We start from the raw sequence: 26,187 nt of genomic DNA, 5'->3' as shown, positions 1-26,187 counted from the left end.
GGGAAATAATGGGTCCAGTGCTAGTCCTACTCTAGACTTTGGAGCCACCAGAAACAGCAAGCAGATATCCATCTTTACTCTAGTGGTAACTTGGGAGTTCAACAGACAACGGCTGCCGTTCATGCCTATGGATAAAAACGAAGCGCTATTCAAACATAATCCTTCAGTAGTAATGAATCTGCCCCTGACCATTCCTCCTGTTCTGGTTTTGATTTTGTCTTTTTGCTGCTGTTGTAATCTAGCTTTAATAATTGGATCTGATGGCACGGCATTGTGTTTTATATGTGCTGCTTTGACAATTCGTCACAGAATTGAAAAGCAGTATATCGATTTCATAGAATGAATAAATAAATAAATACATAAAGGGTGCCCACTGAAATCAAGGAACTTAAGTTAGTCACACCCATTAACTTCAATGAGCTGAGTAGGACTATCAATGGATACAACCCACCATCTTTTGTAAAAGCTGCTGCAAATATACAAAAGATGGCTATGGGTGGTATTGTACTTTCGTCTGCCCATTAAGGGCAACCTCTGTGGGAACTATGACACACACATACACGGTTTAAATAGCAGAACAATGATACGCCACAAAATGAATCTGGGAGGATATTCAAAAGCAGAATTAGCTTGTTACATAGCGCAAAGAGCTGCTCTTTAAGGAACGCAAGCTCAGTGTCTTTGGCCATGCAGAATATGCTGTGTAGTTCTTTTGATTCCAGATTGTATTATAATGCAAAAGTACAAGCGTTAGATCTATGTGCCATGTTATCACCATCGTAGAAACAACAACAGACAGTCACAGTATCTGTACCTCAGAAAAAATACAAAACCGTGAATATCACTGGAATATCACTGGAAGAATAGCATAAACATGAAACTAAGTTTCTTTATAACCTTCTTAAGAAGTGGTTAAAGTCTGTATATCATGTACTGATGTTGTCAATGAATTTAGATCTTTGAATGGAGCTATATCTTTAAATAATTACATCAAGCACAAATAGTAATCTGTTCCTTTAAATGTTAGCCTGCCTGCAAGTATTTAACTTGGAGATACTTTGAGTCCTTATTAGCTGTATTGGAAGGATGGGAGTCTGAGGCACTGTGAATAGCTGAGTTATGTTTTCTTTCTTTGTTCTGATTTGATGGTGAGTACATGAATTTTTACTGTATAATTTAATTTTTATTGTATAATTGAATTTATATCTGTAGTGAAGTTGATGGTTTGTATTGTTGTTACCAAAGAAGTCCAGACCTTGAAGAAACCGTTGGTGAAACGGGAAGTTTGAAGCTAGCCACCCGTCGGGAGAACACACCCACATGTTGGAGGGACTCTGAATAACCTTCCCCAACATTGTGAACCTACGCGTCTGATAGACATTTGCTATACCATCTTCATCATTATACTGAACATTATTTGGCACTTTGTATTTTTGCACTTTGCAATTGCACTTTGTACTTGCACTTTATGATTTAAAGCATATATAGGTTTGCCTCTGATGAAATATTTATAAATGCCCTTTGCATTAAGATATTGTCAGTTTAGTTTCATGTTTATGCTATTCTTCCAGTGATATTCACGGTTTTGTATTTTTTCTGATGTTATCACCATCGGCAATAGTCAGTACAATTAAGGGATGCTACTGATGCAGTATGAGGAAGGACAGGTCAAAACTTCTAATGGGTTCATGCGTGAGCCTCTAGAGGAGGTCTCTGGAGCCTAGTGTATTTAAACACTGAAAACTGAGATTCTTGGTACACAGATGGCACTAATTGCAGTCTTGTGCTAAACTATAGAGCCCTGCTCACAGCCTGAAGCTGCATTCTTAAGAAACCAGTATCCTATCCTCAGGATAAGACCCAGTCCTCCTATTAAAGACAGGTATCCAACATGGCATCACATAAAACAGCAGCCCCAGTGCTGTTGCGAGGTGCAATGATATGACTTGTGCTTCCAAAGCTTGGCATTTACACGCTGGTTGTTGCTGAGTCCTGGGATGACTCAGCCTACAACCATGGAACAACCGTGGAGATTTATCTTACAGCAGAGTGTCTGCTTTTGCAATAGTGCTGCAAAACTGGTATAAAAGATGCCCAAAAAACCTCATGACCGCAGGAACAGTAGGCAAGGCTTAAGAAGCTCCTTTACACCATAAGCCACGTTAATGAAAGAATTCAAGTAGTAGCTGATCTTATGAATAAACTGATGTGACCTGTACAAGTACATAACAGAAAATAAATACCTTGCGTAACACCTTGCATAAAAGTACCTATACTTTTACTTAGTCCCTTCTCAGTGACTGACTGACCCTGAGCATTTGAGGCAGGCACCCAGCAGAATCGCCTGTCATCCCTCCAGGGTGTATGCTTACGCAACCTCACAAGCAGGATGAGAGTTGCCTTTCTTTTGGTAAACCCCTGGCACAATCACATATGTCCTTCTTTCCACTAGGTTAGAAGAGGAGGCTTTTGCTTCTTTTCTCCACGATGCTCAGGATTCTTCCAACACCTTTTGACACTGATAAAGTAAACAGTCTGGAAGAGCCGAACAATGGGATCTGAACCACAGTGACAACATCCCAGCATGGACACGGCAATGTAGTAAACAGGGGACGGATGGAAGCAGTCGACATGATGCTATTCCCTCACTGCCTAAAGGGAGGGAAAACAGGGTTTTTTCCTATTAATGTCATCATAATTTCATCCACAATACATTCCTACAGTTCTGAACAAAGTAGGTTATCAATTTAAAAAAAAATCAGTCTGGCTTTGGCACAAGACAATGTGATCAATTAAGAACCACATTTTTTTTGGCGAGCAATTGGTGTGATCAAGTCCATTTTCCAAGAACCAAGTATCCTGCGGTTCATCAAAATACATTGTGCAAAAATAATGGGGTCATCAGCTTGCTAATGTGAACAAAGTTAAATATTGGTGCAAATGTTAAAGTTAATTTATTGGTGCAAATGTGAAATGGCATCTGATGAACAAGGGTTGACCCTGGCTATAATTGGTCTGTTTCACTGCTTGCCTAGGAATACCTTTGCTACAAATCTAAAGAAATCCCAAGCTACTTACCTATGATATCCACTATATGTAGATTCAGCTTTTGCTGCAAAATGCTTAGGACGGCTGACAAAGATCCCTGAGATGATGTCATCTTTAGGTTTTGTTTGACATCATTCGAAATGGAGAGCCACAGTTTTCCAAATTCTTCAGTGCTCATTTTCATTGGCCTGAAAATGCAGTATGAAATAGAAGCATATTTTGCAATGTATACTTATTAGAGAAAGCTGCTCCCAAGAAGACAATGAAAACAAATCTTTCTGCCCCACTGCGAAGTACTTTAACACTATTCCGCAGCCTGAAATTGTCAACCTAAACAAGATTCAATTAAAATTGTCAGCTGGGCTGTTCCTTAAATGTACCGGACTGGCATCCTCTAGCACAGGTATGGGATCTAGTTGAGACAGCAAAAATGCAGAAAGGCAGTCTACAAGTTGTCTTTTTACACTCTGAGGACATGCATATGGAGACGAGGAGGACCAGAGAAAAAGACACGGTTTCCCTTCCACTTTTAGAGTGGGGAAGACCCTTAAATGATTCCCCCCCCCATTGCTCTCTCCTCTCTACACTCATATGTTTCAAATTACCTAGGAAGCACCACAGCTTTTCGATAATGAAGAGTCTGAGAAACAGAAGAGCCTGTGTGTGTGTGTGTAAGCTTGAGATATGACAAAATATGATTACAAACAAGATAAAGCATAGCAAGCGAATTCAAATCAATATTTGCTTTAAAACACTTCCTTTGTCCCCAGCTATTTTGTATCAGGTACTGTACCTGATAAAATCCAACAGTTCTAAAGTTACAGAAAATCTGAGGAGTGCATCAGACTCTAGAAAGTATCTGATGGACCCAGAGAGCGTCTCCGAAGAGCACAGCCCCTCCATCTCGACACACGTCTGGAAGCTTTCTATGCTCTGAGCTTCTACTGCAGTGAAGTGGCAACCAAGGCTTTCTGAAATCTACAATAAAACAGGAGGGGAGAAAAAAGAGCCAAGAGGTTTACAAGCATTTTAATATCACCACCGCCAAGATTTCTTTTAAAGGAAAAGCAGTAGTAAACTTAATCACAGAACTGTAGATTTGGAAGGGACCCAAAGGGTTATGTGGTCCAACTTGTAGCTACTGCTTGTTACCTTAAAATGTTCCGCGTGCTCAAATTCCAGATTCACAGCTTTAAGTACGCAAGTGCTTTTGTTGACAAGAAATAAGAAGAGTAGGACAGAGTCATCTTTCCAGATTTTACAAAAGGACAAAACCAGTGTTTCGTTGCCACAAAGCTCTAAGATTTCAGAATGAGGGTGTTTGGCTGCTGCTTCTGGTAAGTAAGGCATCAAAGAGAGTTGCTGGGGGGCCGCAGCCTGAGCACTTGGAGAAGGCTGAAACAATTCCATATTGCCATCCGCAAACAGAGAGGACAACGAAAGTCTGTGACCCAAAAGCTTCTCATTCAGTTCAGCTTCTGGCAGAGAATGAGACCTATCAAGTACCACCTTTGATTCAGAAGTTCCAGCAGAACTCAGTGAAGATTTCCTTAATCTTAGGTGTCCATTGTTTTGGAAGAGGTCTTTGTTCCTAGATATCACATCAGGAAAAGGGCAGAGGGAAGGGTCAGCAGCACTTTCGATACTGGATGATTCCTCACTATTTTGGGTTTTGCTTGTTTTTGATTTCCTTCGGAGCTTCTGAGTGGTAGAGTCTCGCTTGCCCATCTTAGTTTTAAAAAGAGACACAGAAAATATATGTTAATTCAGGGAAGGGCAAAATTTGGGTACAGCCTACTGTTTAAGGTAGTACATTGCAACTTTTTTCAGACTCCAGAGCCACCTTTATGCACAGGGCAAATAAATTGCATCTTAGGGCTTCAGGTTATGAGGGGCTTCTAAATACACACATCTCCCCCCGCCCCGCCCCCCACAAATTTCAGGTTTTACATAATTGGTTAAAAAAAATAAGTGGGATAGGCTAAAACAGACTGAATTCACATATGCTAAGTAGGAAATCATAAAGTATTGCCATGTGAAGGTATTTCATATGCAAACCGTCTTATTGCAAAATATGCTTTAGACAGACTGTTAGTTGCTGCCTCGCCTATGGACCTGTATGAATGGAAATATAAAACTTTACTATTTCTACTGTCATTGTCCTTTCTGTTAGAATACACACCAGAGGTGGTGAAGAGGTACTGCTACAGGGCCTCTTAAACCTAGCATAGCTCAGGGTCTCAGTGTGTCTTAATTTGACCCTGCATGTTTTTTCTCCTTCACCTTCTTCTGTGTGCTCTCTCTCCTTCCACTCTGTTATTCCCCTCTCACTCCCCTTCTCTTTGGAACATTTTTTTAAAATTGGTAGCGGTATCACCACCCACATTTTGATAGGGGCACAAGCCAGTTATAGGATCCCAGCCTATTAACTGAAAGACCAGTGTCTTACAGGAAAAGAAAATACAGTCATACCTCGGAATCCGTTCGACTTCCAAAACGTTTGGGAACCAAAGTGCGGCTTCCGATTGGCTGTAGGAAGCCCCTGCAGCCAATCGGAAGCCGCGGAAGCCCCGTTGGGTGTTTGGCTTCCAAAAATAGTTCATAAACTAGAACATTCACTTCCGGGTTTGCAGTGTTCGAGAGCCAGAACGTTTGAGTATTAAGCTGTTCAAAAATCATGGTACGACTGTACAGGTGTTGCTTTCATAGTTTTGGAAGGGTTTGCTGAGGACTCATGTCAGGGGAGGTCAAGCCAACTTACTCAGCAAAGGGGATGTTAACTCACATGCCATTTGCTTGGCACTGAGGGTCACTGGTTGTGCTGACCAGGCATGAAGGCAACATGGCAACAAGGCAAGGCAATGCAATCTTATCCCTTTGGGGTGCTAATCTTGCCTGTTAATATCCATGCTGTGGATATAAAAGGCCACAGGGAAAAGGGAAACAGTAAGGCAAGTATTTGGCTAATATTTCCCTTCCGTGGAAAAAGGGGGGTTTCCAAACTGTAGGGAAGAAAAAGGCCAAGAGATGCAAATCATGGGACTTGCATGAACACATGAACAAATCATGGGACTTGCATGAACTTAGTGGGAGGGACTTCCAGGCATTCAGCCAGAATCCAAGCAGAATCTTTTGAGGTACGCCCAGGAGTTTGCACGAACCCAACAGACTGCCTGGCCTTTTCCCTATTGAACAGTTGGGTCCCGCAGCAGATTGCTACATTCACAACTCCCCTCAACTTCAAAATACTTTTGTAATGCAGGCCAGGGGACAGATTTCGAGAAGAAGGAGAACGCACTGTTTGACACACGAATGAAAAAAAATGGATCTTCCAAACTTGGACCCTGATCACGTGTCACAAAATGTGTACTAAGCAGGGTGAGAGCTCAGAACACACGCTTGGAAGTTCTGGGACATATCCTTTAAAGGGTGGGCCAGCCACTCCGACAAAGCTGCAATTAGCTGCCGTACCAGACTGATGCTGCTTTGAGACCCTAAGCCAACAAAGAGTGTTGACGCCAGTTGACGCTTCTCTTCCTCTCCCTCCAAGGGACCACTCATTTCTTGCTCAGGCTGGAATGGAAAGTTGCCAACAATATGCTCTGCAAATGCACTGCCTTCCAGAACAGACTTGGCGTTGTCTTCTTTTTCTGCTTGGTTTTCCTTCTTGGGGAGGTAGCCTTCTTTCCCCCATAGTTTCTTCACACCATCTAGCTTCAGACTGTTGCTCCTAAAGAATTTGCAATCAGGAAAAGTCAACAGTGATCAGAAGGAATCTCTCAAAGTGCTTCTGAAGAGCCAGTCTATTCTTATGAAGTCTTTCAGAAGCCAAATTTTCCTATGTTGAACAAGTTGAAGATGTAACCTAATCCAGGCTTTGCCAACCTGGTGCCCTCCAGGTTTTTTTGGACTACAACTCCCATCATCCAGTGCTGGCTGGGGATGATGGGAGTTATAGTCCAAAACATTTGGAAGGCACCAGGTTGGCAAAGCCTGATCTTATTGGTTGTCCCTTGTGATATCTGTCGGTTGCAGCCAAAGTTAATCCTGCTCAGAGTGGAGCCATCAAAATTAATAGGCATGACTAACTTAGGTATAATAATTTCAGTGGTCCTACTCTGAGTAGAACTCAGTTGGGTACAACCCTGTACTTTTCCCATTGGAGTGAATAAGAATAATGGCATGGGAAGAGTCAGCTCCCAGCTCTATTAGCACGGCAGGTGCAATATAACTGAGAGCCCAAAACAGCTACTTTTAAATAAAAAGTCTTGGAGGACCAAATCATAGACTTCCCATGAAGTTTGGATCTTACAGAACTAAAATTCTAAATGCAGTTTATAGTTCAGGTGTTAAACCCCAGGACTTTATGCATTTCATTTCAATATTAAGTAAAATGCAGGTGTGATGTGAATTAATACAATCCAGCTAATGCAATATGGGGGGGGGGGGAGATGGAGGCCAACCTAGCAATGAATTATTGTTGGTGAAATGGCATTTTTGCTTACTAGACCAGAAAGGCAATTGCTTTTTTCCGCAGAGCCAGCATTTCCCTATACAAATAGCAAGATGAGAACAGAATAGAACTCAGCTACATATTAAGTCGTTGCTGAAGCGATAAGAGATACTCACTCCTTCTGTCCAGTCTCAGAACTATTAACAGAGATGTCAGATCCCAGAGAAAGTCCAGTTGGAGATTGTCTGCCAGTAAAACCAGAAGCTGAGAAGCTCTGGGAAAGTGATAGCCCATAAGGTTCAAAATTCAGAGCTGAAAAGATGGAGAATTACTCATCAAAACGGAAGACCAGATTTAAAAATATTAGAGAACAGTCTGCCTCTCCTGTAATCTGCGTCACTGATGATGATCTTCTGACAAGAATATTCCACATTCAGCATCTTACCAATATTAAATACCAGTAATTATTGAAACCCTTGTGCTTTTCAGAAATACAGCACATTTCGAATTCAAGACAGAATCTATTCTGAAAAGAGACCTACAAAAGCAACAGTTCTAAAATACCAGTTTTAACAAAAAGCATCTTTAATAAATAAATGTGCATATCAAGTATTGCAATAGACTATACAATATAATCAAGCTATTCTTCACATTTAAAGCCACGTGACTAAACATTAAAGAGCAACAAGCATTTCGCTTTACTGGCCAAGGGAACCAGCGTACAGCTTCCGGGTCATGTGGCCAGCATGACTAAGCCACTTCTGGCGAACCAGAGCAGCGCACAGAAACGCTGTTTACCTTCCCGCCGGAGCGGTACCTATTTATCTACTTGCACTTTGACGTGCTTTCGAACTGCTAGGTTGGCAGGAGGACGGACCGAGCAACGGGAGCTCACCCTGTCGTGGGGATTTGAACCGCTGACTTTCTGATTGGCAAGCCCTAGGCTCTGTGGTTTAACCCACAGCGCCACCCACGACCCATGCTAGGACTATACTGGCTAGCATTTGCAGGAAAAGAAAACACAGTTACCTTTTTCCTGAGACAGCTTCTCCTCTTGTCTTTGGTGATGAGGTTTATATGGCGCTGCACCACGATCCAGTCCTTCTGCTACAAATCCATCTAAGAAAGATAAGGAAGCATCTACCTGCGATGAATTAGGGGGAGAAGTCAAAAGGTGATGATTATTCAGAAAATACCATCCCACCATCTAAATTTGCTCTTAACTACTATAACAATTAAATACTCCAAGTTTTTTTCACCCCAACCTCACGTGCAGTTAATAAATCAGAGGGGAGCAATCCGAGCATGTTGCCTGACATAAAAGCCAAACATTATCCATTAGCTTCTACTCAAAAAGGCTATGAGATCTTGCTACTTGCGGTGGAAGTGAAATGCCTCTATATAAGTTCGAACTGTCTGTATCTTTTGCACAAGATTTAGAAACATGGTACTCTCCTCTCCAGTGTGTTCTGAAGAAACATTCAGCTCCCAAGGACAAAGCAACAACACACACAGAGATGCGATGTCATTAACTCACCACTACGTCCTTGCAACTAGCATCAACAGGGAACAGTTGCTTCATCAATTCTTTGTTTTCATATAGATGCTTTAATTCAAAGGCATACTGCCTCATGCAGGTATCCAAGGAGGTACTGAATTCCGTGATAAGTTTTTCAACTGTTTTTGAACAGGTGGTATGAGAAGCTATTTTAGTGGCAGCAGACACAATCCAGGCCTTGGTTTCAGGAGTGGCATTGCTCCTAAGTATCCTATGCAAACTCGCCAAGACAACTTCTGGATCCACGTTCTTCATAAGGTACGCATATTCCCCCAACACCTGTCGGAGGACAGTTATAAACACCATGATCAGCATATGAACGCTATGAGCAATGAGGAAATGAAAGTTCGTCTCCATGTCTTGCATTTGTGCAAGAGCACAGAGAAAGTCAAGGGCCATAGGAAAAGCCACTGAGGTGTAAAGAGGGAAATCTGAATTTGAGAACAAAAACAAAACAAAAAAAAAGAGTTTGCAGATAAATTAATAAGATGTGCAATAAGCCGACACCTGAGCTGAAACACAAACTTTTATCCTCAAAACTTTCTTAAGCAACCCAGAGAAGGAATTTTTACCAGACCCAGAGAAGGAAACGAGCAGGTTTCAAAGTCCTAGGTCTGCACAATTTAACACAGCTCGAAGTACATGACTGCTGCAGTTCCACCGAGAACATTCAGCAGCAAATATTTTCAAAACAAGGTTAAAAACAAGTCAGTGTAGTTACGAAAGGCATAATGATGTCACACAATCCCTCTCTGAAGCCCTGCAGGGCTGCTGCCAGTCAGTGTTGACAATACTGAGGTAGATGGACCAATGATCTGACTTGGTATAAAGCAATTTCTTGTTTCTAATTGGTCATACAAGCTGATGTCAGATATGTAGTTGTCTAGTAAAAACAAGGCAATCTACTGAAAAACCACAGGTTGCCAACCATACTGAAAACTGATCGTGAAACAGGAAACGAAAAATGATGAATTTTATTGGGTGGCACTGGCATATAATTATTATAATTTGCAAATAAAAATAAAAATTTGAAGTATGCAGATGCCATACACAGAAACACTTGTCCCTAGGTGTGAAAAAAACATCTCAGCCCTTGAAAAATCATGCTATCTATGAAACAAAGGGAAAAAATAGATTTGGGGGGGTTTTCTCACAAACCCCCTTGTTCCTGGTCCTTAAAAAATAAAAACCACACAAATTTTAATCTTATCAGTGTAAAACAGAAGGACTTCCTTTTTTTTTTAAACTCTAGATTCTTAGAAAAGCATGAAGACCACTTCTCTAGAAAGGCAGCTGCCAGCTCAGTTGCAGTTTATCACTTTTCAGCCACACTGAAAATTGGGCAATTCAATGCTGGAGGTGGGAGAAGCGGAAACACATGCTTAAGTCTCACAGGAACTGTGAAGCGCTTAACCTTGGCCCAATGATGCCACCTGCCAACAGCTAAATAGAAGAACAGCATCCTATCACTTAAGAAAAACTCTGTGTGAAACAAATTACCATTTACGCATAGACAACCATGTCTCAACTTCCCTTAAAATATTATCACAACTCAAATTTCATTTGCCTATGCTGGACCCAGAATTCCCGTATTTCCTTTCTAATCTGTGTCTTTTCTTACCCAACTCATTACTTGAAGGAATTTCTGTGGATAAACTGCATTCTCATCCTCTAGCAGCACAAGATAGGATTGGACAGCATGAAGTCGCAGCTGGCTATCTTCCTTTGCATCTTCAAAACCTAGAAAGGACATCACGATAAATTATTCTGTCCTGATGTGTGTGTGTGTGTGTGTGTCCCCAAAAAAAGACAAATGACACTACTCCCTACTTTTGCTACTGAATTTTGTATATTATGCTCACCTTCAGCAAGGAGCTGCAAGAAGCTGTTTGGGATGTCAGGGTGCATTTTATCTCCTCCTACGGAAAATACTGCATTCATAGTCTGGATGAACCATTCATTATCAGGAGCATATGTGCCAGGAAACGTTAAGGAAAACTGAACTGTAGTATCAACACATAAACTCTTATCTTTCAGGTTTGAGTAATCCAGAACTAGTGGGAGCTAGTTTAGAACCTGTTGCACCCTCATCCTTCTCTCCTCCCAGACACGAAGTATCATCTACCAGCACACAGCTTATTCACACATGATCCCACAACCTGCCCTGCCCTAATAGAACATGCCAAAGAAAGAAATCGGGGAGAGCGTGGATAGATAAATACCGGTGGTGGTGGTAGTAGTAGTAGTAGTAGTAGTAGTAATTTATTATTTATACCCCGCCCATCTGGCTGGGTTTCCCCAGCCACTCTGGGCAGCTTCCAACAAAATATTAATATACAATAGTCCATCAAACATTAAAAGCTTCCCTAAACAGGGCTGCCTTCAGATGTCTCCTAAAAGTCTGGTAGTTGTTTTTCTCTTTGACATCTGGTGGGAGGGTGTTCCACAGAATGGGTGCCACTACCGAGAAGGCCCTCTGCCTGGTTCCCTGTAACATGGCTTTTTGCGAGGCAACCACCAGAAGGCCCTCGGCACTGGACCTCAGTGTCTGGGAAGAACAATGGGGGGGGTGGAGACGCTCCTTCAGGTATACTGGACCGAGGCCGTTTAGGGCTTTAAAGGTCAGCACCAACACTTTGAACTGTGCTCGGAAACGTATTGAGAGCCAATGTAGGTCTTTCAAGACCGGTGTTATGTGGTCTCGGCAGCCGCTCCCAGTCACCAGTCTAGCTGCCGCATTCTGGATTAGTTGTAGTTTCCGTGTCACGTTCAAAGGTAGCCCGACATAGAGCACATTGCAGTAGTTCAAGCAGGAGATAACTCGAGCATGCACCACTCAGGCGAAACAGTCTGCGGGCAGGTAGGATCTCAGCCTGCATACCAGGTGGAGCTGGTAGACAGCTGCCCTGGACACAGAATTGACCTGTGCCTCCATGGACAGCTGCGAATCCAAAATGACTCACAGGCTGCGCACCTGGTCCTTCAGGGGCACAGTTACCCCATTCAGGACCGGGGAGTCCTCCACACCTGCCCGCCTCATGTCCCCCCAAAACAGTACTTCTGTCTTGTCAGGATTCAACCTCAATCTGTTAGCTGCCATCCATCCTTCAACCGCCTCCAGAGTCCAGACACTCACACACGACCTTCACTGCCATCACTGGTTCTGATTTGAAAGAGAGGTAGTAAGGTAAACCCAGTAAGCTGCATCTACCGTTAATTACAGGTCTCCATCTACACTACATACTTAAGGCAGTATCATATCACTTTTAACCATAACTTGTTAAGGGTGCTGAGAGTTGTTAGGAAACACCTATTTCCTTCACAGAGGTACAATTCTCAGAGTTCCATGGGAAGAGGGATTGATTGTTGAACCACTCTGAGAATTGCAGCTGGGGTGTGTGTGTGTGATATTTATTATTTTTTTCTACCATGAAGTTTCAGCCACAGAAATGGAAAGTGTCAGGAGATACCAAATAATTTTCAAGATGCAATAATTAAAAGGTTCATAGCAGCTACTCACATGGGCTTCTGATACTAAGGATTTAGGATCTGATACGGATCTGGTCCACAGAGCCAATAAGGTCTCCCCAGCCCTGTTATATAACATACAATTTGAGCAATGTAGTTCATAATCTACAGCATGTCTCATAGTGGTAAAGGTTGGATCTGACCAACTTCCTCCATCTGTAACAGTTTTATTTAGCAAGAGAAAATAATTTCTGTACGTTTGCACAAGCACACACCCACACACTGCTACCAACTTTACAAAAAGTGCCAACACAACACAATGCACTTCCACAACCATACAGCAATTCTCTGCAGTGTGTTTTTAAAGCTTACAAATGCACATTTGATAACTGGGAGGAGAAGCAATACACTCATGACGTAACCATTCCAGAGGCATTCAAATCAAGTAAAAGGATATTTTTCAGCTAATTCTGCTATTTTGCCAACTATGTTGATGATGGTGTACTCCTCCTTACTTTGAGTTAGGTAGTCAAGCATCTTCTGTACTATGACAGTGACATTCTGCCCGTTGGTGATTCTATACAGTAGTTCCAATGTCTGAAGAAAGAAAAACGTTAACCATGCCAATGTTTAGCTGTCCCCAAACAGAACAGCAGCATAATAGGCAACATGCTTCAGGGTTGTGAATATGACCAAAGCCATGCTCTAAATAAACACGTACCATGCATCTTAACAGTTACAGAGCTTTAAGAATGGGTTAACATGAACCATAAAGGAAATAGGTAAGAAGCAACGTTTCCTGCATGAGCTCCCTCATAGAAACAACAGAAATGGTTCCCCTTAGAGCTGTGGTTGAGGAAGCACAAGGAAGTAAGCATACTGAAAAATGCATAGTCATCAGTAAGGGAACTTCAGAAATCAGGCTGCTGAGCCGTTTGCGTACTCCTAAACTGCATACACAAGTTTGCAACTGCATGTGCTTGTGTCCACACAACACTCATGGAATACAGTGGTACCTCGGTTTACAACCATAATCCGTTCCAGAGGTCTGTTTGTAAACCAAAGCAGGTTGTAACCCAAGACGCGCTTTCGCCAATGGGGTCTCCAAATTTTTTTTGTTCGTAATGGGTTATAATCCCAAAAAAGGTTGCAAACCGGGACATGCACTTCCGGGTTTGACGTGTTTGTAATCCAAAACATATGCAAACCAAGACGTATGCAAACCAAGGTACCACTGTACTGGACTGCAGGCGACAACCTCACCTAGAAATCTGCATGCACTCTGGTTCACAAGGGTTTTTCCTTTACAGCTAGAAACCCAATCTATACTAACAATTTTATTTCATTTTTATTTTGCATTCATGGATTTGCTACTCCTGATGGAAAGAACAGACCAGTACACTCCCAGATACAAAAGTACTCATTAGTTCCAGATGGGTATCTTGCTATGCCGCCACTAGATCAGTCTAAAGGTAACTTTTTTCCTTTCGCTCAATATCTTTATGTCAGAGGTTAAAGAGGAATGATAACTTCTTTCAGAACCATCTAATATGCACATTATATCCCACACAAACGTGGGAAGCTGTAATTTTTACAGTAAATATCACAAATCCTCATAAGGGGGAGCAATATTAAGAGAATACCAATTTGAAATTTATTACTAAAGGTTGTGCTTGTTAAAATTCAACTTACCTCTCTTTTAATAATGGGATCAGGATGATCCAAGCACTCAATTATTGTCATTTGGTGCTGCAGTGCTAGGGCAGGATCCTGCTGGACAACATATGTTAGGGCCTTTAATCCTAGAAAGAAAAGTTACTGCAAAGAATGCAAGCTGAAAACACGGGCATTCAGCATCACACGCACAGGGTTGTGACAATCGGAGAACTTACCCAAATATTTCAAATTAATTTTAGGCGACAGGACAAATTTTCCAATGCATTTGGCGGCCTTCTCAAGTAGATCAGATTTAGGGTAAATTGTGTAAATTGTCTGGACACATTCAAACAAGATTGCTGCAGGAAGATCAATGAAAAAGAAAAAGAAAATGATAGTTTCTGTAAAAACAAATAGGCCCATGAGTATTAAACAAGTCCTATTAGTTTATAGAGACATCAGAACTTTGGTGTTGTGGCCTTTGTTCAAAGCACCCCTGAGCATGTGGATTTTTATATTTCTAGCACTCCATGTTCCATTTCTACTGGATGCATCTGAAGGCTAGCTGCTTCAGGTGTATCTGAAGAAGTGTGCATGCACACGAAAGCTCATACCAAGAACAAACTCAGCTGGTCTCTAAGGTGCTACTGGAAAGAATTTTCTATTTTGCTTCAGGAATGCATTTCTTACATTCTGAAACACCCTGTTACCTTCCGATCTATGTATGGCCACCTTTAAAGGACGACATTAATCCATGTGTTAAGACCTTCTGAGGCTCTTCTCTTGAGTTCCCCTGCTTGCTAATGCTCAGCAGGTGATAATCACCCAGGAAGTGTGCTTATGGAATGATCTCTCCTGGATGGCTCAGGTATTCTCATGTCTTTTGATGCCAAGCCCTAGTCTTTTGATGCCAAGCTCTCGTCACCACTATCTGCCTTAGTTCCCCAGACTCGCTTCCTGCAAAGGTTAGTTCAGGCACTGAAATCTGCCCTATATCCTCTGTTTAGAAAATGTGCTGTAACCTACCATATGTAATGTTATGGTTTATCTCCGCTCTCCTTAAAGATTCGTCCAGAACATCATACATTAATTCGCTGGTCCTGTTACAAAGAGAAAAGGAACTGTTTTTTAAAACAAAATGAGTTTCACAATCTCAGTCCTAAATAACTTTTCGTGTAGTCCAACAACCCCTTACGATCGTTTTAAGGGGGCACCTTCATATCATTACTGGAGCAATGCAAAGAATGAGCCGCGTCAACGGTTGAGGAACAGATGGCAAACCTGCCCCTTGCAAAATTTGTTTTATTTTTTGTTTCATGGGAGTACGGTAACAAAGTGAGAGAGACCAACTGTTGAGAAGTTGAAGCCAAGAAAAGAAAGTCTACCTTGGGTCATCCTTTCCAAGCAGCCCCAATATTCTTAGAAGCTGGATTTGTAACCAAGGTGCTGGCACACTGTGATAATTGAAGTCTACAGGGAGTTTTCCTCCCACCACCTGCTTTAGTATAGCGACAAAGCTGCCTGTCAAGTCTTTGTATCCAGAGGAGTTTTCCTAGACAAAGAGACAAAACACAGAGAGACCTTAAAGAAACAGGAAAAAAGCTATTAGTGTTTCAGTTGCTCATTTGTCTCTCCTCACCTTTTTGAGTAAACGTTTTCTCCGATTTTAAAATCAAAATCAAATACAGCTGAGAAGCACAAAAATGTGCAAAAGAAACTCATTATGCCCATCAAAAGGTCCCAGGTTCAATCTCCAGCATCTCCTGCTAGGGTTGGGAGAGACCCTGGCCAAAACACTGGAGAGCTGCTGTAAGTCAGTGCAAGCAATACTGAATGAGATGGGCCAATGGCCTGATTCAGTATAAGGCAGCTTTTCCTATAATAATATGTCAGAAATACACAAACACTGGCCTGAGTGGAGAGAAATGCTGCATTGCTGATGTACAGTTAAGATTTCTACTCTTTCTGTCACTTCACTGAAGGCATAAGCCCAGGTCACATTATGCAGTGTCCAGCGTTCTGCTAGCAAAATATATTGTGCACTAGTGCACTGGTGAGTTGTAATGAGGACCACAAGTGGAATCCAAGTCAATATTTGGACTAGTGCAGGGGTGGTAAACCTCTGGCCAGGAGATCAGTCTTGGCCCATCAAGATGTCCTATTTGACCAGTAATGCCATTTCCCCAAACCACATCCACTTTCCCATCAGGCTGGTGGGAGGACAGAGTTTAATACTGCATTGGCTCCACAAGGAACAGGATTTAATCCCCATTCATGAGCCGAATGGTGAGAGTTAAAGCCCTTTGCAAAAGCACTTTGAAACACCTCAAAGCTTCTCCTTTAAGCAGGCAGGTGGGCAAAAGGACAAAGGATCCCCACCCCGCCCGACTTGAATAAATGCAGAGCAACTTCAAATACTACTTCTTGCAAAGTTCTTTAAAACAGCCCCAATGCTGCTGTTCTAGCTGCCAGAGGCTCAAACAGGAGCGGTGGGGGAGCTGCCTGAAAGCCCCTTGCAAAAAGCACTTTTTGAAGTTGCTGCACCTCTTTTCCTTTAAACATCAATGTTCATAGTAGGGGGACAGGTGTTTCAAAGAGCAATTTTGCAAAGGGCTTAAGGCCATTGAGCCTGTAGAGGCTGAAACAGGAGCAAAGGGGACTGTCAGAAAGTGCTTTGCAAACAGCAAAAAGGATTTGAAGCTGCCGCATGTTCCCAGCTGGCTGCCGGGCACTTGGAAATCCTGTCCAAGGGATTTTAAGAGGCAGGCGGGGGTCATCCATGTGTCAATCATGTGACATCATGTAACTGGCAGGTAGGTTGTCCCATCCACCTGTAAAATTTGGCCCACGAGGCTGAGGCTGAGCCAAATGGAACTAAAAAGCTTTCCCCCACCCCCTGTGCACGGCACACTGTGCATGGCACATTGTGCGGTCTCTCGCACAATAAAATTAGCAGCAGCTGTGTGTGCACTCTCTTGTGCAACGAAATTCCACTGGTGCAAAACAATTTCCCAGTGGAACAAGTGTGCTGCTAGGTGTCTTTGGATGCAGCGCATGGTTATCCTGTGCTGTTGCTGTTTAAGATCCCCACCTTCACCATTTGGAGATAGATGTGCAACGAAGCAGCCATAACTCCCACATCCCTGTCGCAAAGTGCCTTCCGGAACTTGTCGTGGATGTGCTGGACTTGGTTGGGAGCAATAAGGTAGAACTTGTACAAAGCTTGGACTGCTTTTCTTCTGATAATTTCCCTAGAAGAAACAAATCAGTGCATCTTATTGGCAGCCAACTATACTGTTGTTTCATCCAGCTATATCTTAAGATCCATGCTTATATCACAGTTCTGGAATCAAACCCAGGTTTCCTAGAATTTTGCAAGCAAAGACATACTTTGAATGCTGAAGCTTATCTTCTATTAGCGGAAGGACAGCTGGAATCATTTCCCGCGGAAAGATTTGGCTTGCCACAGTCAGAGCCATACACACTTCCAGGAGGTTAGTACTCTGCAAATCCTGTCAAGACACATGAAAACAAAGCTGTTAATTTCCCCCTCAAGTTAAAAGATCTCTCATAATGTACTTTCAAAGCAAACAAACAGAACTGTTTACAATTTTTACTTCCATAAGCAACACTCTGTTAGGCCTTAAATTTGCCAGGTTTGAATCCAAGCTACAGCTTCACACTACAAAAGGTGGGGAGAGGCTCTTCTGCATTGGTATAGGTCAGGCATAGGCAACCTTCGGCTCTCCAGATGTTTTGGCCAACAACTCCCATGATCCCTAGCTAACAGGACCAGTGGTCAGGGATGATGGGAATTGTAGTCCGAAACATCTGGAGAGCCGAAGGTTGCCTATGCCTGGTATAGGTGAACTGCATAGCTGTCAACCCTCCCTGCTGTTTCCCAATGCTATAATAAGGGAATTTCCTGCAAAAAAGGGAAAGGTTGACAGCTATGTGAACTAACCATGAGCCAATATTATGGCTCCAGCATGGGGCGATTAGCCTTTTTTGACTCATACTTCCTCTTTAGCAACCCATGTGACCACCTCCCTTTGTTGCTATTTGGAGGGCATGTCCATGACCGTGAGGGGGACAGGATTTGGAAAGTCTGCTCCTCCTCCAACCAACTCACATCCCTGGTCCAGGCCTCTGTCCCATCTTGGCTGTTGTGCCATTACACCTGCACATCCCATACGCCACGGTGAGAACAGGATGCTGCACTAAACTGGCCTGATTCAGCAGACCTGCCTGACATTGCGTCGGCATATCTCATGTGGCAATGGCACTGGGGCAGGGGGCGTTGCTATCTATCCCATAGCCTCTCAGCAAGTGGATTAATAATAGGATTGTACCCTGGAACTGCAATTTCAAGTGGAAGAGCAGTGTGGCTAGAAAGGGAAACCACCACTGACAACAGGGGACAACACCGTCGAGTCTCCTCCCGAGAGGACTCAACCATCAAGTCTGCTGCCCGAGGGAAGAAATGTGTGGCAAGAGCTGCCCTGTCCTCTTAGCCTGAACATTGTCACCTGCCCTCCTCTTGAACTCAGGGGCCGGCAGAGAAAAGTGCTTCCAACAAGAGACCACTCTTTATCAAGATAAAACCACTACTAACGCCAGTGAAAAGCTGCTGCTCTTCCAGACAGCCAGAATCCCCACTGACAGAACTATGTAACTGCTTCGTGAAAACTGTAACTTGATGAGCTTGCTTTTCCCTCCTCCTGCCCAATTCCTTCTTCCTTGCATGCCGTGTCTTTTTAGATTACGAGCTAGAGCAAGGACTGTCTAAGTACTGATTTTTCTAAGCCACTCCCAGAGTCATTTTGGCTGAAGGGTGGGGCATTAATAAATGTCTTAAATGAATAATTACTAAATCTTTCTCTTTTTGGATTTTATTTTTTTGCACACAAACAAAAAAGTGTCCCACAGCACTGGTTTGATTGTCACTGGGCTTAGAACAGATTTTTTGAATGGGGGGGGGGGGGTTGCAGGAACCAGCACAAAGGTTCTGTGTCTTCCACTTCAAGCTGCTGTCTCAACAGCTGCATTATACTAAAAAGAAAAGTCCCACAACCCCAACAAATCTACCTGAAGATGATGAGGAAAGGAGCCAGAAACCATTTTGGTTTTTGTTTAACAATCAGAAGACAGACACACAGACACACACACACACACACACACACACACACACACACACGTTCATATAGAAAAGAATGAAGAATGGGGCATGGGTAACCTATTTTATTCCAATGACAGCCCCTCATACTATGCAGAATGCCATTATGGAGAGCCACTGGAGAGCCGTTGGGATTCTCAGAAAGGAATTTCACCAAGGATCTTCAGGCTTTCCTGAAGGGGAAAACTTCCCGAAGGGGGGAACTGAAAAAGCCTAAGAAACAACCTTGTGTTCTTGTTAAGGTCCTAGCTGGGAAACAAGGTTGTTTTTTTATACCACATTTTATTGATTTTCAGATATAACAGATTGAAGAAAGGAGTTTATTAATAAATACATCATATGAGGGTTTTAAATTAAAGTTTTTCTTTTTTAAAGGAGAACAACTCAGGCCTGAGGTCAGTGTGATGTTTACCTCCAAACCTCCCACAAAACTGTTACCTTCACAACTGTATTCACAAGCAGAAGCAGCAGTTCGTGGTTTTCATGAAGAAATAGAGAAACTGCCAGATAACCTAAAAGAAAAGAAAGATTAACCTATATCAGGTGTTCCAACTTATTTGTATTCTATTTCTGTCATCCTCTGACTTGCAAACTCAAAGCAGTTTATGGTTTCCCCAAAACACAAAATGCTTGTTTCCAAGGAAAATCTAAATAACAAACTATCTGAGAAACAAAAAGGCAAAAATTATTTTTTAAAAAACATTTTATTATTATACTATTCAATAATGACAACTATTATTATGATTATGATGATTATTTATGCCCCAGCCACACTGGGCGGCTTCCAACTCATATAAAAATATAATAAAACATCAAACATTTTAAAATCCCTGATACAAGGTTGCCTTCAGGTGTCTTCTAAAAGTTGCAGTTATTTTTCGGCTTGACATCTGATGGGAGGGCGTTCCACAGGGCGGGTGCCACTACCAAGAAGGCCCTCTGCCTGGTTCCCTGTAACCTCGCAGTGAGGGAACCGTCAGAAGGCCCTCAGAGCTGGACCTCAGTGTCCAGACTGAGCGATGGGGGTGGAGACACTCCTTCAGGTATACAGGCTGAGGCCAAGATAAATATTAGTTATTAGTCACTTGCCTGTCTGGAATCTCCCAACAGTATGCCACAAGGGTAGCTACTGGAGAGTAACAGTGAAAAGCCTAGCCTATTAGAGCAGGGTTTCCCAAACTTGGGAATCTCCAGCTGTTGTTGGACTACAACTCTCATCATCCCTAGCTAGCAGGACCAGTGGTCAGGAATGATGGGAATTGTAGTCCAAAAATAGCTGGAGACTCCATTTGGGAAACACTGCATTAGAACAAAGGAAGTTTGCAGATTTGCAAGCTTTGTTTTAGCACTTCATACTATCATAACTACTTGACTACTTAAAATTTGGCCCATGGGGATGTGGGAGGAGGTGCCTGCTTCTCCAGCTAGCTGGACAAGATTGATAGGCCACGGAGTGGTTAATGTTTCTCTGCAGGAAGAAACTACCCATAAATAGGTGGTGGTGCTCCACCCTCTGCTTAAGAAGCCCTCACTGAATCTGGAGGTACTGCCTAGTCCTTAAGATCTACCAAGTTGGGCTCCATCATCCATAATTAAATCATGGATAGTAAAGGACTTATTATGGACCAACCTGCTCAGTTCTTGCTTTCCAGTGAAACTCCCACAGTCCTAAGACAACCATAGCTATACATGAGTTTTGTTGAGCAGCATACTGTCACGTGATGCTTTGGAATACGTACCGACTCTTTTCTCAAAAAGGTTTCCTTGCTGTGCCAACTTGATGGCATGGATGTATCCGAAAGAGGCCTCATAGCCCAGCATCTCACAATAGATCAGCCTCACCATGCATTCCTTCATCAACCTCTGAAATGCAAGAAGCAAATCACAAACTGAAATAAGTGGGCTTCTCAAGTGGTAGTTCTACAAAGAGATGTACAGCACCAACATTAACAATGCTAATGAATTGCAGCAAACCAATTAGCAAGCTGTATACAGCACCCAAAAAAAAGAATTTATTTGCTACAATCTGAATGTGGCATGGGAGCTATTACCCACAGATGGCAAAGACCACTTCTTGTATCATGTTTTTTAAATCATGGCAGCACTTTCACTATTCAATCCTGGTCTGGTTAAGGCTGTGACTCCATTAAGCTCCCCCTGCCCCCTCATGTTCAAGCTTTTCTTTAACATTACAGTGAGTGCAATCCTATTCTGAAGATTCACCAATTGGAGAGCTATAGGATTCAAGGGAGGTCCCACTACACCACTCTGATAAACAGTTTAGGGTAGGTCTAACGAGATCTCATCCTAAACCTCTGGTCCTAAACTCTGATCCTAAACCTCTGCTGCCTTGCAAGAGAAGTAAAGGCTAAGGAGTAAGTCCTACACAAATTTGGAATGTAGTCCCTAAGATGGGTGGATGGAGCCAAGCTGGAGCCAAACATATTGATCTGCTTTCCATCAGCGAGGTCGAGGAGAGGGCCCAGGACCTCCATGCACACTGCCCAGGCTTGCGCCCCGTGGAAGTAACTTCGGTGCAGCAGTTTGACTTCACCCCCGGAGGCGCACTTCATTATCTCTCAAGAAAGACGGATGGCAGCAACAACAGGCATGGGGAACCATTGGCCCTCCAGATGTTGCTGGATTTCAACTCCCTGACAGCCCCAAACCACCAGAGTCTATTGTCGTAGATGATGGCAGCTGCAATCCAGCAACATCAAGAGGGCCAAAGGTTCTCCATCCCTGCTCTAGTGGAGTATCTCATGTAACATATACACCAGTAGCAAAAATCGTTCAAATGCTAGGACAGGCAGAATTGGCATTTCTCTTTTATAACTTACCAGTGTTGTAGTGGGTGCAGAAACTGTTGCTTTTAAATTATTTAATTCCTGTTGGATTAGTTTTTCTTCCTCCTAGTAAAGAAAAAATTTAAAGCATTTTGTAAATACTTATTACTTTATACTAGACATAAAACTATAATACAAAAGGCACTTTGTCACATATGTCAGTCAAAAAATATTCCTTTTTTCTTGACATCTAAATATCAATAGTCTACACAATTACAGTTACAGGTAGGTAGCCGTGTAAGTCTGCCATAGTCAAAACAAAATAAAATATAAAATATAAAAAAAAATCCTTCCAGTAGCACCTTAGAGACCTACGTTTATTCTTGGTATGAGCTTTCGTGTGCATACACACTTCTAAACAATTACATTAGACTTCTGCATTCAATTGGGTCTTTTTTTTAAGGACACCATCTAGATGTCAAAAAGTTGTTCACAATGCAACACAATATTTCATTTTTTTAAAAATCAGAATACTCTTATTGAATATCTGTTGATACACACTACCAATTTTCTGCTGTCAATGGGAAGTTAAACACATGCCTAGATCCAGTGCTTTTTTCCTTTTAAAAAATGTTTAGGGGTACTCTCATTTTCCTACTCATATTGAAATACTGCCCCTCAATGAGGCCAAACTTAGATTCACAAAATGTTTAGATGTATGCAAACCCCTGTGTCACCCTAGGAAAAAAGCACTGCTTAGATCTCCTGCTGAAATCAAGGCACATGAAAGAATGCTTACCGGTAACTTTGCCTGAATCACAGCTAAACTTCAAAGAACCAAACTTTTTAAATAACCAGTTTTGACAGTATGAAATCCTGAAACAGAGCGTCCTGGTCACGCTTGCAAATCTGTAATGTTCATTCCAGCCTTGTTAGGCTTTTTAAGAGACTTCCTTTTCTGGGAGCTATCTAACAGGTCATATTCTTCCTTCTTAAGCCCCAAATCTGCAACGCTTCCAGGAACTTAAGTGCCCCATATCTGAGCAACAGGACGACTTGCCTTTGCTGCCCTGATAAACTAGGGATTCCCTTTTCAGATTCCTCCTAACCTAGAATCATATTCTCCACCTACACACACCCTGGGTAGCTCTCCCCCCCCCCTTCATTTTTGTTTTTGTTGTCTGTCTGATTTTTTGGTCCCAAATTATTTATTTTGCGCCTAAAAACAAAACAAAAAATACCACCCCACTACTGATAACAGTACTTGATACTAAGATGTGCTTGTTTTACAGTACTGCACTAAACTCTCTTTCTAATGCACATAACACAAAACCTAATTAAATAGTTCCCCACCTCAAAAGTTGCCAGCATCTTATTTTTAAAAAACTCCCCAAGATTGGCAAATTACTCCATAAACTTCCACAATATTGGCTGATACGTAAACAACAATAAAAAAACCAATCTGTTTGACATCCTATATACCCTTTTGAAATGTGGCATTTTTCTGGGGAGGGGGGTGTTATTGGGTTGTTGTTTCTAATCTGATTATATATGCTGTGATCTTTTCTGTGAACCGCCCTGAGACCTCCGGGTATATAAACTCGAATAAATAATAAAAAAATAAAAATTTAAAAGCCACTTAAAACACCATGACATTGCCACACAAACGCTGCCAGAACCAAGCTGTTTCATATATAAAAACTTCCGAGGACTTTGCTGAAGGCCGCGTCCTGAGGCAAGGAGCACCGTGGGGGCACTCTGTGCATGCCCAGAGGCACTCTCGCCGCACCCTACCCATTCCCCCACATCTCCTCCGCGCTGACAAGGGACCCGAGCCCGGCTGCGGGTGGAAGCCGAGCAAAGGCCTCCTCGCCTACTCGGAAGCAAAGCCCCGCCGGTTTCCAAGGAGGCCAACCAGGCCCCGTCGCACCAAACCCCTCCGCCCTCACCACGTACATGTTTGGAGGCGAGCGCGGTGATGCTCCGGATGAGGACGCCGAGGCGAGAGGTGGCCGAGCTCCGGCCGGGTCCCCCGCCGCCGCCGCCGCCCAGCCCAGCCCCCGGCTCGTGCTGCCCCAACAAGCCGGGCAAGGCGCTGAGGGTCCGCTCCACCACGTCGCTCATGCCCGGGCCGACGCCACGGCTACCCGGGGCCGCTGTCGCATCCCGGAAGAGGAGGCCCCAAGCCTGACGCCCCGGTGGAGGGAGAAGAGACACCGGCCTGCCAGCCGCCGCCGCCGCCGCCTCTGCCGCCTCAGCGCTCACTTCCGGGCCGCCTCTGTCGGCGGAGAAGGCCGCTCGCCGCCCCCAGGAGGGCTTCCTCCCGAGGAAGGCGCCGGGCAGGGAGGAGGAGGAGGAGGCGGCCGGGCTGGGACCTTAGAAGAAGAGCATGGCGTTGCTAGAAGTTATTTTTATTATTTTTATTATTTTTATTTTTACTCTTACTTTTACTCTTACTTTATTATTGTTGCAGTTTTTCCCCTATCCCGAAAACGAAACTCAGAGCGGCTTACAAAAACCGGGCATTAAAGAGGAGGATAGAACAGCCTAAAACACATGTGCTTTTATTTATTTATTTATTTATTTATTTATTTATTTATTTTGTTGTTCAGTCGTTCAGTCGTGTCCGACTCTTCGTGACCCCATAGACCAGAGCACGCAAGGCAAGCCTATCTTTCACTGCCTCCCGCAGTTTGGCCAAACTCATGCTAGTCACTTCGAGAACACTGTCCAACCATAGCTGTCAAGTTTAGCTGAGATTCCTGCATTGCAGGGGGTTGGACTAAATGACCCTTGTGGTCCTTTCCAACTCTACAATTCTATGATTCTAGCCATACTGTATATAAAAACAGACCCAGCCCACTTAAAGGCAATAAAATCATCAAGAACAAAACCCTGTATATCAGGGGTGGCCAACTCCCAAGAGACTGGGATCTACTTTCAGAATTAAAAGATAGCAGTGATCTACCCCCGTTTTTTGGGGGGGGGGGTTCAGCTCAAAATTGTTGACCTTTTTTGGGAATGAGGAATGCCCCATTTTTTAGGGGTTCGGCTCAAAGTTGGGAGAAGGAGAGGGGTTTTGGGGGGGAGCACTGTCCTACTTTTTTACAGGTGACAACAGAAACTTTCTTGGGAGGAAGTTGCATCTACCTATCGAGATTTCGTAAAAATCATGCCTTCATCGATTGTTGGTGTGACATCTGTGTCACCATTTCGGTAACCAACTGTTCAATGTCAGGGCCAGCTTCAGGGAATCCTTAAGGTGCTCATCTGTCATGTTTGAACATTGCTTACTCTTCATCATTTTTAAATATGAAAATGCAGATTCACACAAATAAGTACAACCAAAACATGAGTATAAAATTTCACTGCATCTTCTGCATTTAGAAATTTTTGTCTAGGCACAAACTTCCAAAATGATTCTTCTTCTGCACAGGCCCTCAGAAAAATGTCGTTTTTCACAGTTTATATCTCATTTTCAAGAGATGTTTTGCAAAATGAGTAATTTGTACTGATAATGACTGCAATTTTTTAAATGTCCAAATCAGATTTGAATGGAAATGACATGTACTCTACAATTAATTCAATTTTTTGGAAGTCACCAAATCTTTTTTCTAACTCCAGAATAACAGAATCAATTTTGGCCACATACTTCTCTGTTTGAAAAACAAAGTCAGGATTTTTTCCCCCCAGATGGTCCTGCATATTAGGAAAGTGATCAAAAATGATGGGGGGGGGGGCAAAATACACTGCACCACCAACTCCCAAAAGGGGGGAATTCTGCCGCCGCGGAGCCCGAGAGAGACCCTCACCAGTTCATCTGGCTTGCAGGCTGCTGCTTTCTGAGGAGGCACTGGCGGTAACTTCTAAGAATGGTGATTGTGTAAATAAGAAGCATTGCTAGTGAGGGTGGGGTGGCATCAAGTCCTCTTAATGGGGACAAACAAGCAGCGACAACACCCCCGCCCCCCATCTACAGGGCAGCTGTCAAAATGACACCTCATTCCCCCCCCTCAAACTGCGAAGTTCGTTCCCAGGAGGG

The 26,187-nt window shown here is 43.0% G+C and overlaps 1 protein-coding gene across 2 annotated transcripts; it reads right to left on the bottom strand.

The window, feature by feature from the left end:
• Positions 1–2,406: 2,406 nt before the first annotated feature.
• Positions 2,407–24,330, bottom strand: AP4E1 (adaptor related protein complex 4 subunit epsilon 1). 2 transcript variants are annotated; one of them, XM_033166996.1, is made up of 21 exons: positions 24,102–24,330; positions 22,200–22,271; positions 21,099–21,222; positions 19,798–19,871; positions 17,574–17,695; positions 17,275–17,434; positions 15,569–15,735; positions 15,210–15,283; positions 14,420–14,542; positions 14,220–14,329; positions 12,985–13,124; positions 10,922–11,034; positions 10,681–10,799; positions 9,039–9,338; positions 8,531–8,645; positions 7,678–7,813; positions 6,520–6,778; positions 4,201–4,776; positions 3,842–4,026; positions 3,079–3,236; positions 2,407–2,652 (listed from the first exon to the last, which is right to left on the bottom strand). In XM_033166996.1, exons 1-21 carry the CDS (start codon positions 24,267–24,269, stop codon positions 2,492–2,494), a joined length of 3,456 nt encoding a protein of 1,151 aa, XP_033022887.1. In that variant the 5' UTR covers positions 24,270–24,330; the 3' UTR covers positions 2,407–2,491. The 2 variants fall into 2 exon arrangements, with proteins under 2 accessions (XP_033022887.1, XP_033022888.1); XM_033166997.1 differs by lacking the exons at positions 21,099–21,222; positions 22,200–22,271; positions 24,102–24,330 and having other exon boundaries at positions 19,772–19,871.
• Positions 24,331–26,187: the final 1,857 nt, after the last annotated feature.

The sequence above is a fragment of the Lacerta agilis genome, chromosome 13 (genome assembly GCF_009819535.1).
Source record: "Lacerta agilis isolate rLacAgi1 chromosome 13, rLacAgi1.pri, whole genome shotgun sequence".
Classification (NCBI taxonomy): Eukaryota; Metazoa; Chordata; class Lepidosauria; order Squamata; family Lacertidae; genus Lacerta; species Lacerta agilis.
Note: the sequence above shows the minus strand (reverse complement) of the source record. Positions and strands in the feature narration are given on the sequence as shown.

What these genes read in the sequence shown, in the direction of transcription:
- AP4E1 (XM_033166996.1), bottom strand. Translation starts at nt 24,269, where the DNA reads ATGAGCGACGTGGTGGAGCGGACCCTCAGCGCCTTGCCCGGCTTGTTG. An exon ending in CTAGTTGCAAGGACGTAGTG is followed by an intron (nt 8,646 to 9,038) that starts GTGAGTTAATGA and finishes AATTCATCGCAG; the next exon opens with GTAGATGCTTCCTTATCTTT. An exon ending in GAACTGTTGGATTTTATCAG is followed by an intron (nt 3,237 to 3,841) that starts GTACAGTACCTG and finishes CTGCATTTTCAG; the next exon opens with GCCAATGAAAATGAGCACTG.